At 35.4% G+C, this 16,368-nt stretch overlaps 1 protein-coding gene across 1 annotated transcript in view; it reads left to right on the top strand.

Moving 5' to 3' along the window:
- Positions 1–16,368, top strand: part of LOC109110545 (leucine zipper protein 2-like) — a 110,204-nt gene that overhangs the window by 67,327 nt on the left and 26,509 nt on the right. The window contains exons 2-4 of the mRNA XM_042775139.1: positions 5,130–5,241; positions 10,345–10,415; positions 15,048–15,129. Coding sequence (XP_042631073.1) covers positions 5,130–5,241; positions 10,345–10,415; positions 15,048–15,129 — 265 coding nt within the window. The remainder of the gene's footprint in view (positions 1–5,129; positions 5,242–10,344; positions 10,416–15,047; positions 15,130–16,368) is intronic.

Genomic DNA, 16,368 nt, shown 5'->3' with positions numbered 1-16,368 from the left:
GACTTGGTTGAGCAAAAAAAAAAAAAAAGGCAATGTTGTGTAAGTTATCTAATGTTAACTTCTTGTCTGTTGAACTGTTGTCTATGTTCAGAGCTACAGCACTTATGTGACGTTGTTTAATTGTATACTAACTGACAATTTAAATGACTGTTGTTGTGTACAACAATGAAAGGCTTTATTTTGACTTTGATTCTGTCTGTAGGTTTAATGACATATTTTTGTTTCAATTACATCCTTTCCAAACTAGTTGAAGCGCACTATGCTTTCAGGATCTCTTGCATCTACATGTATATGTCCACCTTAATCCTGTGAAGCAAACAAAAATAACAGTATTAGACAATGTAAAATATAGTCATAGAGTGCTTGTCAAGAGCATAGTTTATTGCATTAGGACACACCAGCTTACTGTCTCACTGCATGTCTTCCATCCAATATTTAGCAATGTGCAGAGAGGTACAAAATGTGTTCCAGGTATTAAATTGGCTTAAAAAAATCCTCCAGATCCTGTGACAACACTACTAGTCTGGCTGTAATACTGAGACACTAGACACCTCAAGCTGGGCATTATTAAAAATATTAACATCTCACCAGACAAGAGAGCAGCTGGAGAGAATCATATCAGATGTCTAGAGTTGGAAACAGAGTCAAAACATATCTATGGCAAACAACCCCTGTACCTTCCAGGAATACCTCAATTAATTTGTTATTTTTAACAGAATTTAATAGGACATGGAGGCTATGGCTGGTCCGTGTCTAGTCACATCTGCATTCCTGGATGAAATGCTCAATAATGCATTATGGATTATATTTCAATTTCAAGATTACGCCTGGGACAAATTATTAATGAGATATCAGGCAATTAAGAGTCAGCTCTGGAGCTCAAACTCAAGCCAATTTCAGCAAAGCAAAGCAGAGAGATAGTGATCTGAATACAGAAGCAGAAACAAAAGGTACTCGCAAAAAAAGTGCACTGGCCTCAGGTTGTTTCCAGATGTTAGCATGCTCATTTTGTAGTAGAATTATAGATGAGCATTTCATTGCAACTACACATAGAATGAAAAACAACATGAAAGCATGAAATGGAAATGTCACGCCCCCTTTAGTCTCGTAGAAAAAGATTATGTGTCCGCAGAATTGTGTAAAAAAAACCTGCCCTAATTTTAGCTTTATCCACACAAATGATTTTGTGCAACCATGTATTTCAAAGTTTTCTGAAATGTTACTTCTCTTTCAGTGCAGTCTAAACCTACACATCAGACTCATTTCATGTGTTTCTACTCAAATATAGTTCTTGTGATTCGCATGTTAGTTGGTTTTGTTGGGTTAAGCATTGCATCCAGGTCATAAACTGTATTGTGTTTGTGCAAAGCATGGAAAAAGGCACTTCAGCCCTGTTTACGTTTATTTCCTCGCTGTTGCATTGAATTCATTGTGTATGCATTTGTATGAGCTGTCGCTTATTTATTTGCATTCTGCTACTGTGGAAAGGTTTTATGCAAATGAATAGGAGTGTGGAATTTAGATGGTCAGTTGCATTGCAATTTTCATTTCCATCATTCTTGTACTTTTACAGTTTTAGTCTGTGGTCACAGTGACTGTATCATAGGCTTCATATTACCCAACTGCCAATTCCCTGCTGTCACATTTCTCTGTCTCAAAAATTGACAGTGCATACAAAAAAGACAGTGGTGTCCCTGCACACAGCACTGCAGCTCATTTAAAAGGAGTAATGCTTCTTTCCCCAGCAATTTATCTTTTAGTGCTTTCCTGTTTATCTCTCTTTTCTCCTCCTTTTTGTTCTCATTCATATTTAATGCAAAACTGACATAACCAAGAATCTCAAAGCATGCATCTATCTATCTATCTATCTATCTATCTATCTATCTATCTATCTATCTATCTATCTATCTATCTATCTATCTATCTATCTATCTATCTATCTATCTATCTATCTATCTCTGCAATTTCTTGATTATGTCATTCTGAAAGCACATAAAATTGCACTGTAAAGCCATTAGCTTTACAGGAAACGTTAAGTCCGGCAGTGACTAATGGAAGATGAGGAGTGATGGGTCCTGTCTTGTTGGCTAAAGCCCAGTCACACTCCATCTGATCTTTACCTCGGCGGTGCAGGCCTATACATCCATACTGAGCTGTAGCAGCAGCTCATGGGCTGGACTTGTGAAACTCTGCACTTTCCACTTTAATGACCAGGGCTCAGCACTTCTTCATTATGGAGGAAGATCAGTTTCATATAATTCAAATTCAAGCACAGAGACGTACTGGGTGGGTAGGGAGGTTCTGCCTAATGAGGCTGCATGTGTGTGTGGTTGTTTCTCTGCCTGTCGTGTGCTGTTATTCAAAGCTCCCTTCATCCTAAACAATCAGTTTTTCAGACAGCATCACCATTCAAGTGTGCAGATTGTTTCTGGCAGATCCTTACAGCTAACCACCTTTTCTTCAAGAAGGATTGTGGTTTATCGTCAGCCTTCACATGGTGTGGCTCTAATCAGAATTATGTGATCGCTGGCATCAAGGAGCCGCGGAGTGCAGCATGCGATTATAAGCCTGTTTGTCTAAGAGGCTGATTCTCATTAGAACACTTTCTGTGGTCTCTCTCGTATGAGAGCCTGCCAAAACAGCTGTGTCAAAAGAGGTCACAGCATAATTATCAACCCGTGACAGTAATGACCAATTTATTCCTCATATGTGGAGAACAGACTCTGTGGTTATCTGTATCTGTAGCTGTTTGTATCTTGAGCCAAATGAGGTTGATGATATCTGAAGGAAGCCATCCGGTAGCATTCCTGGTGATTTAATGGCAGCTGCTCGGCTGACGCAGGCAGTTACTTGATTTTAAAAACTGTCTCTGAACTTTAATGTTGTTGGTGTGTTTTGCCTCGTAAGTTTTCACTGGCAGTTATTTGTGGAAATCTTCCTTGCGTGGGTTGAGGTCATCTGGCTCCAGCGCAGAACAAGTCATTCACCACTGATACCACTTTGTATTTAGAGATTCTACATCTTGAAAGTGATCCAAATAAGAGTTTTCACTGGAGAATGTCATCTGAACAAGTAAGTAACCACTGCCACTTTTGTTCTGATCAAATAAGGAAAAACCCTTACAATAAATTCTGCTATTACTGCTGATTAAATCTAACAATTGGTTAGCACATATCACCTCAAACCGTGCCAAGTATTATTATTGTTATAGTTTGTATATCCGCCATTTATTCCAGCTGCTTTGAGAAAAGGCTATAAACGATCTGTCACCTGCAGCATCCTCACGTGAGATATAGCATACTAGCCAGGACAACTTCTTTATGTTTACAGATGTGATGTAATGACGCAGCACCTTGCTTGAATTTCCCAAGAAAACCTACCCTTACCACTCAAATTAGAAAACTTTATTACAAGCTTACCGTTGTGTATCGAGCTAAAGTAAGGCGATAGTTTTGAACACTGGCTAGTTACGTACTTGCTCAAAAATTTATTTTTCATCATTTTTAAACAAAAAAGTTCAGGACTGCAGCTTTAAATGTCATGTGTTATGCTGCAGTGAATCGGCTGTACTGAAAAAGTATTTCAAAGTTTTGACTGTTACTTTTAAGCAGATAATTATGTTCATGTTGTGGCTGAAAACTGAAAAATAAGCAATACTGAAAGTCTATATGATTTTGTCTAAATAAATGAAAATGAATTTTTTTTTTTTTTTAAATGCTGCAAGTCCATTTAACTTTGTGAAAAATAAGTGCACTTAATTGTAATGAATGTGCACTTGTAGTGTACTTCAAATCTTAAAAATATATTAAAAAAAAAATTATATAGTATTAATAAAATAAAATGCTATCATGACCGTTTCTTAACAAACAGAAGTACAGTTTTAAAAAGTGCACTTTGTGCACTTGTTGTTTTTTAAATAACATTTTGTCATGCTTTAAAGAAGTACAATTATTTTCAAGAGTTGGCTAACATACTGCAAATTTTAAATAATAGTATTTTCATCTGTAGTGTGTTATTCGATATTACATTTAAAGTTTTAAAACTGGGTCACATTAACCAGCAGTACCCTGACCCCTTGTTTGAGCCAGACATTATTATTGACCTTTCGTAGGTCTGCTCTAGATGAGCACACCTGCACTGAATAATAATCAAATCTAGAATTGAGAGTATTTCTTTTTTCTCTCTGTCTCTATCTCTATCTACCTCTTCCAGCCCACACCCTTGATCAGTTTCACAGACATCACACTGTGGGAGTTTTATAGGCATGATGCTTTCCAGCATGATTTATTTATTTCGCAGGTTTTGCTTTCTCATCAGGAGATTCGTATGACTGTGCTTTAGTTACCCTGACATAAAGCTTAAAGGTTTGCCTCTGAGCAGCACAGATGCATTGGCAAAGAGCCCTTTGTTGAAAGCATTTGACTGTACTCCACATAACATATTTATGATTTGTATTTGGGACGATGACAAAAGAAAACCATGATTATATTTATTTATTTATCATTTGTTGTCTATGTACAGCTATGTCTGTCTTTTTCAACCTGGCAAAGTGTCGATATTCTGACAGTGAAGTACAGTATAAATATGTATATGTGTGTATTTATGGAGGTGAGGCTTGATATTATCACACATTATCTACAATGAAATAATAGTTTGAGTTACAGGTTTGACTGGTTAGCATGACCCCGATTGGCCCTCTTGGAAAATATTGTATCGTATTAAATTTAATTTAGTTCAGTTGCATTTTATTACTATTCATTTTTTTTTTTTAAGAAATTAATACTTTTATTCAGCAAGGAAGCATTCATATGTTACAAAGGATTACTATGGATATGAATGCTGTTCTTTTGAACTTTATATTCATCGAATAATTCTGAAAATGTATCACGATTTCCACAAACATATTCCACAAACATATTAAGCCTGATGTGACTTTGAGTACAGGACAGGTCAATGGTTCTTTTTCAGGATTTTGATGAGGAACTATTGGATGTTTTTCTTGAGTTCATCATCCACTCACAATAGCTTCAAATCCTTCAGGCTGCTGCAACCTGCCATGCAGAATGAATTTGCCAGGCATGCCATAGATTTAAAGAAGTCATCTTCCTATTTCTTTTCTCTTCCTGTAGCTATGAAGGGCTGGAAAAGAAGCTGAAGGAGGTTTTCACAGAGAGGACAGGAATTTTACGACAACTCTCCAAAACATCAAAGGAGCTGGACAGTATAAAGGGAAGCCTGCAGGTAAGACCCTTGCTTTCCTCCACTGGGCTGGCCATGTGATGGTTGGAAAATTAAAGTGATTTATGATTCTTTGAATGTTTAAATAATCCATAGTGCATATTTGTTACATAATTTAATGCTTGCACTTTGTGGGTACTTCAAGGTTTTACACTAGCTGTAATGCTATTGATGGTGTTTCTGTTACTCAGATCTTAGTCTGTTCTTAACATTTGCTTTGTTTGTTTTTTTATGTTGTGTTGACATGTCATTTTTAAAAGTATACTTCAAAGAAATATTGAATTATGGCAGATGTTTGTTTTGTATCTTTGCAAACACCTAAAACAAAAAGAGCATCAAATTTAATTGAATTAATCTTTAAATCCAATAAAACTGGATCTTGTTTCTAATAAGTAAAATGTAACACTTTACAATAAGATACATTTTTTAACATTAATTAATGCACTAGGTATCAGGTTTTTTTTCTGCATCTATTACTCCAAATCAGTGTTAATGTGTAAATATATTATTGTTCATTATTATTTCATGTTTGTTTCAAAATATAAGTGCAGTTATACATACATATATATATGTATGTATGTAGTGTGTACTAAACAGAATGACAGTAAAACAAATGTATGCTGGAATTCACAAAACCTTAACATAACTACAATAATGTTAAAGCAAGGTATTTATTTATTCAGTTAGCAATCGTTTTATCTATATTCGAGGAAAAAATTGTTAGTCTAATGTTTGTATGACTTTGTATGATTTGTAGTTTTCTGTCTCAAAAATATTGATCTCAGCCTAAATTTTGAAGGGATAGTTCATCTAAAAATAAAAATTCTGTCCTCATTAAATCAACTTTATGTCATTGCAAACATGTACAGTATGACTTACTTCCTTCTGTGAAACATAAAAGAAGATATTTCTTGTGTCTCAATATTTGTATCCATACACTGGAAGTTTGGTAACTGTTTGGTTACCAACATTCTTCAAAATATCCAATCCTTTATGTTCCGCAGAAGAAAGAAAGTCACATATAATCGTAAATGATTACAGAGTTTTTATTTTAATGTGAACTATCCCTTTAAGCATGAACCTCACTGCTGTATTCAATTGCTCTTAAATATTCACAGCCTACAAATAAGGCCTGTTTCATGTACTTTGCAATGTTTGTTACTCCACTACAGTAGATGGGTAAACTCGCATGCTGAACTAACAGTTGCAAATTAAAGCACCCTATTACATGCTATTGCGTGAGCAAACTCCTTATGAGTACAATTATCTGTTGGATTTTGTACTGTGAACGTAAGAAACCACTAAACCAATGAACAAAACACACAGTAATATTTAAAATGCAATAACATACAACCAATATGTAGCCAAGCAACTACAAAAAACAAAACTGCATTAGTAAACCTGGCAAGCGGACCTGTAAGGTGTCTCTAGCACATATGGCAACAGATTAGCCACAAAGAGAATGTATTATTCCAGGCATCTGAGCCAGTCAATCAAATACTTGATTGCCTTGTCCAATGGCAGTCAACCAAGCACTGGTGACTGAGAAAAACCATACGCTCCAAATGCATTCAATCTAATTCATAAAACGATTTATTGTTTTGCTGAAGTGCTTGGAGCGTTAATGGATAAGGACAATAACGGCATAAATAAAACTGACAGAAACACTTTTTTCTTTTTTTCTTTTTTTTTCAGAAATATATCTACCACTGAAATGTGTCATTATGATTTTGATGCAGTTTTGTTTCTGGATGATCTTTCCATTGCAATTCAGTGGGTCACTCAGTGAATTCTCTCCTACATGATTCCTGCATGAAAATGCATAGTAATGGCCAAATAAGTTTAATGGTTCTGTTAGGACGCTATGTGCCAGCTCTAGTTGGATTTGCAAGAGCAGCAGAACCTCAGGGGCCCGACTGCTGGACCACAGCCGGAGACAACCTGGCCCTGTGCCGAGCTGCTAGATCCCTTGAGTTCATGTCTGAGATCTCCAGTGGATTTGTTGTAAAAGCATGATCAACTATGACCTTTTTAGCATGATCAATTATGTATATGTGACCGATTAACCTTTTTGTAGTGCAGATTTACTGTCCATACTGTTTATTTTTATAATAAGATCTCCCCAGAGTGCTGCTCATCATCATTACATTTCGCCTGATGGAGCCTGTAGTCTTTTTTTTATAATAAGAGGGGTTAGTGGGTTAGTGCCGGCACATTCTTGCCAGCTTGGCCTGAAAAGACACTGCAATGCCAATCTCAATACAACTCAACAGCTGCACAGATGGTCTTCCCCTGACAAAGCTTTGCTGCTGTTATTCACTGGAAACACAGAGAAATCTAAGCGGGAAAGCGACAAAGAAACAGTAATGGCCAATACGTGTCACATCAGAAAGTGTCCTGAAGTCAAGTCAAGCGCTGTTGTTTTGAGTGCTGCTTGCCACTTTACAATAGGGTTTTTCACACTGCAATAGTTAAGCCTGGGCCATTCTAAACCCCAGGTAAAGGGAATCCTAGGCCATCTTGTTTCATGTTTCACACTTTTCTTAATTTACACCGAGTTAGCAATTAATCTTGGGTATTCACAATCTGATGTTTCACACTGTACACTCCTAAATGCTGAGTTTACTTTTGTGTTTGCATAATTTGTGATGTCATTGTCATTGATTAGAAGAACGCAACATCCAACCTGCTTACATGAAGGCTCTATCACTGAGCTTCCATAACAGGCTATATTGCTGACTGTATTAGGCCTATCATCTATATTTTCAGACTTTTCTCAGTATAAAGGTAATATCATTTCTTCACTGCAGTTCACATATTTTCCGTCACTGTTTAATGGTTTCCCCCTTTAATGCTGAAACAATGTTTATACAATGGGCTGTGTTTCAGTGGCTGTCCAAAAGAATGTGAATATGAGATACACGACTGCTCGTCTGTTGCTAAGCATCTAGCTGTAACATTCTAACACAGCATCATTTCACACTGTACATGTTTAGCACCATAATGCGGTGGTAATAGTGTTAATTTTGTCAGCTATTTTTAATTTAGTCTTAGTGTTAAGGTCATTGCACACTGAGTCCGAAAATTTTGTCTGAAATTTTCGCACGTTAAAAAATAAATACAACCTCACGTTATGTCAATCATGTTTACACACTGCCTCCAAAATATTCTTCAGTCATAAAAAAATTGGATCGGGTTTGAGTTTTTCGCATCAGTAGCAAGCATTTTGAGAGGTGTTTTTTGACAGTTCAAGAGCTACCGTACAAAGCGAACACCAAAATCCAGAATGGCGATTGTCAAGTTCATCCACTTCGTCTAGCAGCACAAAGTCCTGTATAGCTCCTTGCACACTGAGTTCACAGAAATTGGTGGTCTTCTTTTTTAATATGTGGCTCTAGTATAGCAAGCAAAAGCATCAAACTGAGCCACTGACATCCTGATGTAAACTTTGAATCGCCCGGGATTGGATCTAGTATAGCTAGCAAGGGGGAACTCTCTGTCCTATCCATATCTCAGGATTGGATGGACCCAATATTTCCTTTCTTTTTCTTATTTAAGATTAAGAAGCAAGAGGGCAACAAAATCATCCTCACTGCTTGAAAATTCCATTTAGTGCAGTTTTGTGATTTTTTTCGCAACAAATTAATTAAGACTCAAGTGTGCAAGGTTTCTGTGCGTGACAAATTTTTAGGATTTCGAATACAAAAAAATGCATATGAAAATTTCGGACGCAGGGTGCAGAGACATTAAGTCCTGTGTAAAATTTAACTTTTAGTTTTTATCATATTTAGTCAACTTGTCCTGTTTTAGTTTTAGCCAAGTTTTCGTCAACTAAATTTCTGAGCATTTCAGTCTAGTTTCAGTGAGTGGAAACTTACACATTTTCGTCATATTTTCATTTTATAGTATAATAGTAAAATTATTATTTTTCTCAATTTTAATTGCAATGATTGTTGTCATTTGGGAAATTTATTTTTACATTTCACCAGAAGTTGCTCTTTCACCAATAAGCACAAATCAGTAAAAAAACTGATATATAAAAATATATAAAAACTGATATATTTCTCCAACTGCACTTATATTTTGAAACAAACATGAAATAATAATGAACAATAATATATTTACACATTAACACTGATTTGGATTAATAAATGCAGAAAAAAACCTGATACCTAGTGCATTAATTAATGTTAAACATTGTATCTTATTTTAAAGTGTTACATTTTGCTTATTAGAAACAATATCCAGTTTTACTGGATTTAAAGATTAATTCAATTAAATTTGATGCTCTTTTTGTTTTAGGTGTTTGCAAAGATACTAAACAAACATCTGCCATAATTCAATATTTCTTTGAAGTATAAAAAAACTTAGTCATAGATTTCGTTAGTGAAATTAACACTAGGAGGTAACTCCGCAAAAGCATTGGTAACCCTGCAATATTACTTAGTAGAATGTCTAAAGGAGAGTATTGAAATAAATTGTAACCCAGCGGGTTGTGACAAGCCCTAATCTTTATATACATTCAGTGATATTTTTTAATATATCTAATAAATGATTATATACCCAGAGTACATATAATATGTTACAACCCAACAGAGCCCATGACTTCCCATTGACTGTGATAAAAAATGTACATATTTTAATGTTTAAATATTAAAATTAAATATTTTAAACATCAGAATTATTTTATGTACAATTCTAGAAATTATCTGAATGAGAAAGGTTTAATATCTTTTTCTTTCAAGGTTTTGCATTCCATTATTCATGACTTATGCTTTCTGAAGAAAATGGAAATGAGGCTATAATGAGAATTAGTCAGATTTCCTCTCACTGATCTTGCTAATGTTTCTCTAAGGAGGGAAACAGATGATTTGGAACTGCCCCACCAAAGCACCATTCTCAAGACTTTACTGCTCTTTTCAAGCTTACTGTAAAAATCAGCATTGTACTGTAGATATTGGTCATACTCGTATTTTTACAGATGAACAGATCCAAGAGTATAAGTTTCATCTGCCATGTCGAATCCAAAAATAAACAGCTCAAACACTCACACGCAAATATATAATATTATAAAGCATAAATCACAACCATTCTGTTTCCCTACAGTCTTTTAAGAATGATGATGCTGTGCCCAAGAAAGATGTTCAGAGGATCCTGGAGCTCAGTCACAAGCAAAGGTAAAGCACTTTTTTTTCTCCACTGGACAATTTTTTGCTTTCTCTCTCTGCAGGTCCTCCCGAAGCATCTCCAACTGTGTCATTAACTCAGCCATTGATCTGAGCCATAAAACGTATGACATACTAATAAAGCTGCAATTCATAGAAAGATTGAGATTTAGAAGTATCACCAGCAAACTGAAGCAGCCATATTTAGACACTTTTTATTATTATTATTATTATTATTATTTCAGAAAAAGGACTAAACCAGACAGGGAGTATAAAGGCACAGGGTAAATAAGGGAACTGAACAGCAACAGTAACCAAGGAGGCTAACTAGGAAATCAGGCAGGCACATCTAATAGAATATAAATATTGAAAATAGCATTTTATTACCATGTACACTACCATTCAAAATTAAAGTAATAAAGGGGCAATATTTGCCTTGAGTTCCATTTTTAACTTACAGGCAATCTTATAACTATGCTTTTAAATTTCCTCTTTCCTTCCTTTTTTTCTATTGTTTTTCCTTTTTTTACCAGTTACTTCAATCAATCGCAATATTATAGACTGTTACCAATCTAATTTTTTTCAAAATCAACAAAAGCCACCTTTACACTGGAAAGGTGTAGCAGTAGCTGCATCTGACATGGCATTTAGATTTACTCACACAGACTATATAATGCTGCTCATGTACACATATTTACACAAAAGTTGCATAATGTAAATAGCCTATAAATAATAATAGTAATAATAATAATAATAAAAGGTGAAGCTGCAATATCATGAATAGAAATCATTATTGCTGATTATTGCTCTTGATATTGTAATAATGATCATTAATGTCGATTAGGCCTAATAGAAAGGGGAAAAGCATGAACCATTTATGAATTACTTTTTAGAGATTAGACAATCAAGAATTCTCATTGGTTATTATTTTAGTAGCATGAAAAACAAAAGGGTTATTCAAACTGGGAATAGATTGGGCTATATAAAGAAAGCGAGCAAAGAACACTGACTCGTCCATGTCTTCGGTCTGATGTGAGTAACGCACTTTCACAAAAACTCCTGTTAGAATCACTGAAGCTGTCTACATTGGACAATCAATCTCTTTTCTGCAGTTTTTTGTTTATGCTGATGAGAGAATTCACAAGTGCAGATTCAGAATTCAGTCAATAAGAGTACGCTCTGAACAACTCCGGAGTTCTCCGCAGTGACGTATCAAAATGCCTATGATTGGATATTGCATTCAAAAGCTCAACAGAAACGTGTGTGATTGGTTATAATGTTCAACGTTGCAAAAAAGAAATTTGATGCAATGTAATAAACAGTACTGCTTAATAGTCGTGGAAACTGTGGTACTTGTTTTTCATCACTTTTTGATGAATTGAAAGTTCAAAAGAACAGTATTTATTTGAAATATAAATCACCAGTCATGTCACCAGTCAATTGTCATCAGTTTAATGCATCTTTGCTGAGATAATAATAATAATAACAATTTGTTTAAAATTTTTTACTAACCCTAAACTTTCAAATGGTGGTGTAAATGTGCAGTCTTTATAAACAATTATTATCAAATAATTATGTTAATTTAGTAACATAAATATATCTTAGTATAGGATATCTTTAGAGTTTTATAATTCATAATTTTCTTATTGAAAAATGTAAATTCATTCTCAGCCAGCAGGTGGTGCTTTTCGCCAGGAAGCCATTTCCCCCATAACCGCAGTAAACAAAGCAGCGCAGCACTTGACTTTGAAAATTGCAGAGTTTTACATGTATATTAAATTTTTTTCACTGGAGCACCACCTAAGTCTTCTCCTGCCATTTCTACCAGTGATCATTGTTTCCTTCCCGTGATACTACCTGCGCACAAATCAATAGCATCACTGGGCTGTAGGTTGCCAAGTTGAGGGGAGAAATGGGCTGAAATTTGTATGCGTCGATCGTGTGAGAAAGATGCATTTCATACAAGATCTGGCAACTGTACAACCTTGAAATTTGTTGTTGTGATTATTCATATAATGAGGTTTGGTCCATACAAATTACAGGAGTTTTACCGCAAGCATATGTAGCGAATGTAGCAAACATATAAAAAAAATTTTTTTTTTTTATATAGAAAGATTAAAAATACGGGAGAAATATGGGAAAATATTTAAACGGGATGAATGCGGGATAGAAAGGTAAAATACGGGAGAATCTCGGGAAAAACAGGAGGGTTGACAGGTATCCCGTTAAGGTTAACAGAGTGGATCCATCAAGGTTCAGCCATGTTGGCTGTGGAGAGTTAGTGACAGAATTCAATTTCCCCCAGTGTCAGGTGTGCGTAATGGCTTCTATTTTTAACCCCAATCAACAGCAGACAGATATTGAAATTCAGGGCAGATGTGCTGAAGTTTCTGACCTTCACTCTTTTGATTAAAATGACAATAGGAGCACCTGGTAGAAAAAGAAATGGGCAGTCAATCCCATGGACATTTGTGATTACACAAGTCAGAAGAATGACAATGGATGCTGTTTTTCATCTGGAAGTCGGAACACTGTGATGTTTCTCTGAGACTTAGTGCAGCATATATAAAGTGAGGTCCAAAAATCTGAGACTGGGATTCAAAATCTTATATAAACTTGCAGTCGTACCTATACTGTACATACAAATAACTGCACTGTCCAGCTGAAATGAACAGTAAAATGACAATTATTAATTTTTTTCACACAAATTGTAAATACAGGGGCAGGTTTTAAACAAATAAAGACTTATTTTACAGCATGATACTTGTTATGACCTCAAAACACTTTTACCATAGTGCATGATTTGTAAATTAAGACATTTAGACATTTGCATGACAGGACCAGCTCAATATGTATGGCTTTTTGGCTGTAGTAAACTTGCTCGGTAGCTCACCTGGAAGAGCAAAGAATTTGCGATGTGGAGAACTTGTGTACGAGTCCTTTGAAACACAAGTCACGGCTCTCAATGTTTGGGTAAAACCAAACAAACTTTTAGTGTCACTCACTGGACATTTCACTTTGATGTGTGCTGTGAAACATGCAAGAACCAAATAATATCATTTTGTAGAAATTGTGCCATGGGTCTGGGTTGAATATTTTGATTTCAGATTCTTCACTGTTTCTAGTAAAAGGGGTTAAATAAAGAAATTTTTTGGAATTCTGTTAATTTAGATTCTGTTTTTCATTAAAATTGTTGTCATGATCATAATAAGAAAATACAAATATAAAAATGTATTAGATTAAATGCTAAAAAAAAGCACTGGTAGTCTTAGACATCTGGGTCCAACTTTATATCAGAATATTTATTTTATAATTCACATGAGTCATTTAACAAGCAATAATAAATATGGTTATTATGTCCCATTAAACTAAAAATAAACTTTAAAATGAGGCTGCAAGCAGCAAATAATAGAATCCAGCTGGCATAAAAAAAGACATCATAAAGTAGATGAAAGAGAAAAAGCCTTGAACCAAATGGTGCACTTTATGCAGGCTTGCAGTTATCTGACCTTCACATGTCTGTGAAATTTGTTTAGGGTGACCTTTTTGTCATTTAATGATTCAAATGGTCCTTATGAGTACAGCCCTTGTGGCTGCGTTTTCCCCCTCAATGGCCTTTTGTGAAGATGGAGTTACACTGACAATCTTACATTTGGATTTCTAGATCCATCAACGGCAATCTGTTTAAACTTTGTAAACATACGAAAGCCATTTCCAAAGATGACGTCAAAATTTTATTAATTGGATGAGCAGTTCTCAAGGAGTATTTAGCCTCTGGTTTTGCCTGAAATGTCAAATATTGAAAAAATATGTCTTAATTGTGGAACTTGGTGGTCCTTGAGGCAGATTTGTTTCCTATAAGGAGTGACTCTCATGTGAAATATTAAGTCTTAAGCTCAAACAGTGAAGTGGGGCTGATGTTATGAATATTGCAAATTTATCCACTAGTTGCTAGGCAACAATACATCCCAACCATCCTAAAATTACAGAGAATACAATTAGCGACAGACCCTGCATGCATGCATGCAGAGTTTGGTGAGTTTTCACCATAGGGACAAAAAGTTAGTTAATAACAAGCTTGCCCCCTCATCCTTTCTTATTTATCTCCAGTTATTAGTATAATTAGTCTGTTTCTTTCAAGAATGTTTGAATGACCAAATACAGTTTTTGCCTGTTTCTTTTCCTGCTGAGCATTTAGTCAGCAACAACTCCAAGTGTCTAAACAGTTGTAATGGAATAAAACATAGATATGTAGTGAATTTTAGTTTTGAACAGCACAGTGAAGCTGGTTAGATTTTAGTCTTCAGTCTTTACTCATTCTAAAGAACAAAATAGCGAGTATGCATTGTATGGGCAAACCCTGCATAATATGATAGGGTGTATTAATTAACTTATTTGTCATTGGCCTTTATTTATAGAAATTTTTTAGTGAATTGTAATCCGTTTTGGTTTATGAATTTTTGTGGTGCTCATGTTCAGAAATGGTATTAAATGTGCTTTAGAATGTGCGTGTAAGACATGTAAGATGAAAGTAAGCCCCTGGAGTGGCCATTGTGATCACTATTCCCCTGTGCACTCTTATTCACTGTTTTCCATTGGTCTCTCTCTCTTCCTCTCTTCCTCTCTTCTCTCTCTCATTCACAGGGATGAGATGAAGTCACTCCAGTCAGCTCTGCAGAAACAACTGGATGATGCAGCTGAACGTGCAGAGAAACAGCAGGCCACTGTGAGACCCTTTACACTGATGTGTTAAACTGTATAAATACTGTCCACTCAAACTACTACCCACATAAACTTGGCCTTTAGGGACTGTCTCAAAATACTATTGATAATGGCATACAGCATTTTGCCACTCACTTGTTTACTCACAAAATCATTGGTTTTATTTGTCCATGGGTGCTTCTTCAGTCACACTCTCAAAAGTAAAGGTTCAACAGGGGGTTTTCACAGTGGTGCCACAGAACAAAAAATTTATTTTGCCCAAATTACCTTTTGAGCTTTTGTGCAAACTTAGGAGTTTTTTTTTGATATAAAGAATCTTTTTCCACCACAAAGAATATTTTGTGTAATGGAAAGCATCCATGAATGTTACATTTTTTCCTGCAACCATCAATGCCATTAAAGAACAATTATTTTTTATAGTGTATGGGGCACTTTTGACTGCTTGAAATCTTCAAAGAAAAGGAAGCTTCTAAACCATATTTTAAAACATTAAAATTTGTATATAAAATTTGTTAAAATATTTTTTTAAAGTGTGATTTTCTTAAAACTTGTATAAGTACTAAGTGTAAAGGTGCCACAGAATAAAAAATTTAGCTTCCCCAAAGAACTAGAGAGTCGGACTCCCAATCGAAGGGTTGTGAGTTCGAGTCTCGGGCCGGCAGGAATTGTGGGTGGGGGGAGTGCATGTACAGTTCTCTCTCCACCTTCAATACCGTGACTTAGGTGCCCTTGAGCAAGGCATCGAACCCCCAACTGTTCCCCGGGCGCCGCAGCATAAAATGGCTGCCCACTGCTCTGGGTGTGTGTTCACAGTGTGTGTGTGTTCACTGCTCTGTGTGTGTGCACTTCGGATGGGTTAAATGCAGAGCACAAATTCTGAGTATGGGTCACCATACTTGGCTGAATGTCACGTCACTTTCACTTTTTTCACTTTCATTATAAAGAGGAAACTAAAAGGTCTGGGTTGTTGACAAGACCAATATATACTGGCACCCTTACACCCTTAAAATGGGGGAAAAAGAGCCTAATTAGAAACAAAACAAAAACAGTTTTGCCCTTTAAAACTAGAATGACTAATGAGAAAACTAAAATAATAAATTAAAAAAAGATTTTTCTTTGAAATCATACCATACAGTAGGTCAGTATGTTTTATTTTTTTTATTTTATTTTTTTATTGCTGCATTAAAGGGGTCATATGACGTTGCTAAAAAGAACATTGTTTTGTGTATTTGGTGTAATGCAA

The sequence above is a fragment of the Cyprinus carpio genome, chromosome A18 (genome assembly GCF_018340385.1).
Source record: "Cyprinus carpio isolate SPL01 chromosome A18, ASM1834038v1, whole genome shotgun sequence".
NCBI classification, from domain to species: Eukaryota; Metazoa; Chordata; class Actinopteri; order Cypriniformes; family Cyprinidae; genus Cyprinus; species Cyprinus carpio.
The sequence above is the reverse complement of the archived record's forward strand: the minus strand, read 5'-3'. Positions and strand labels throughout refer to the sequence as shown.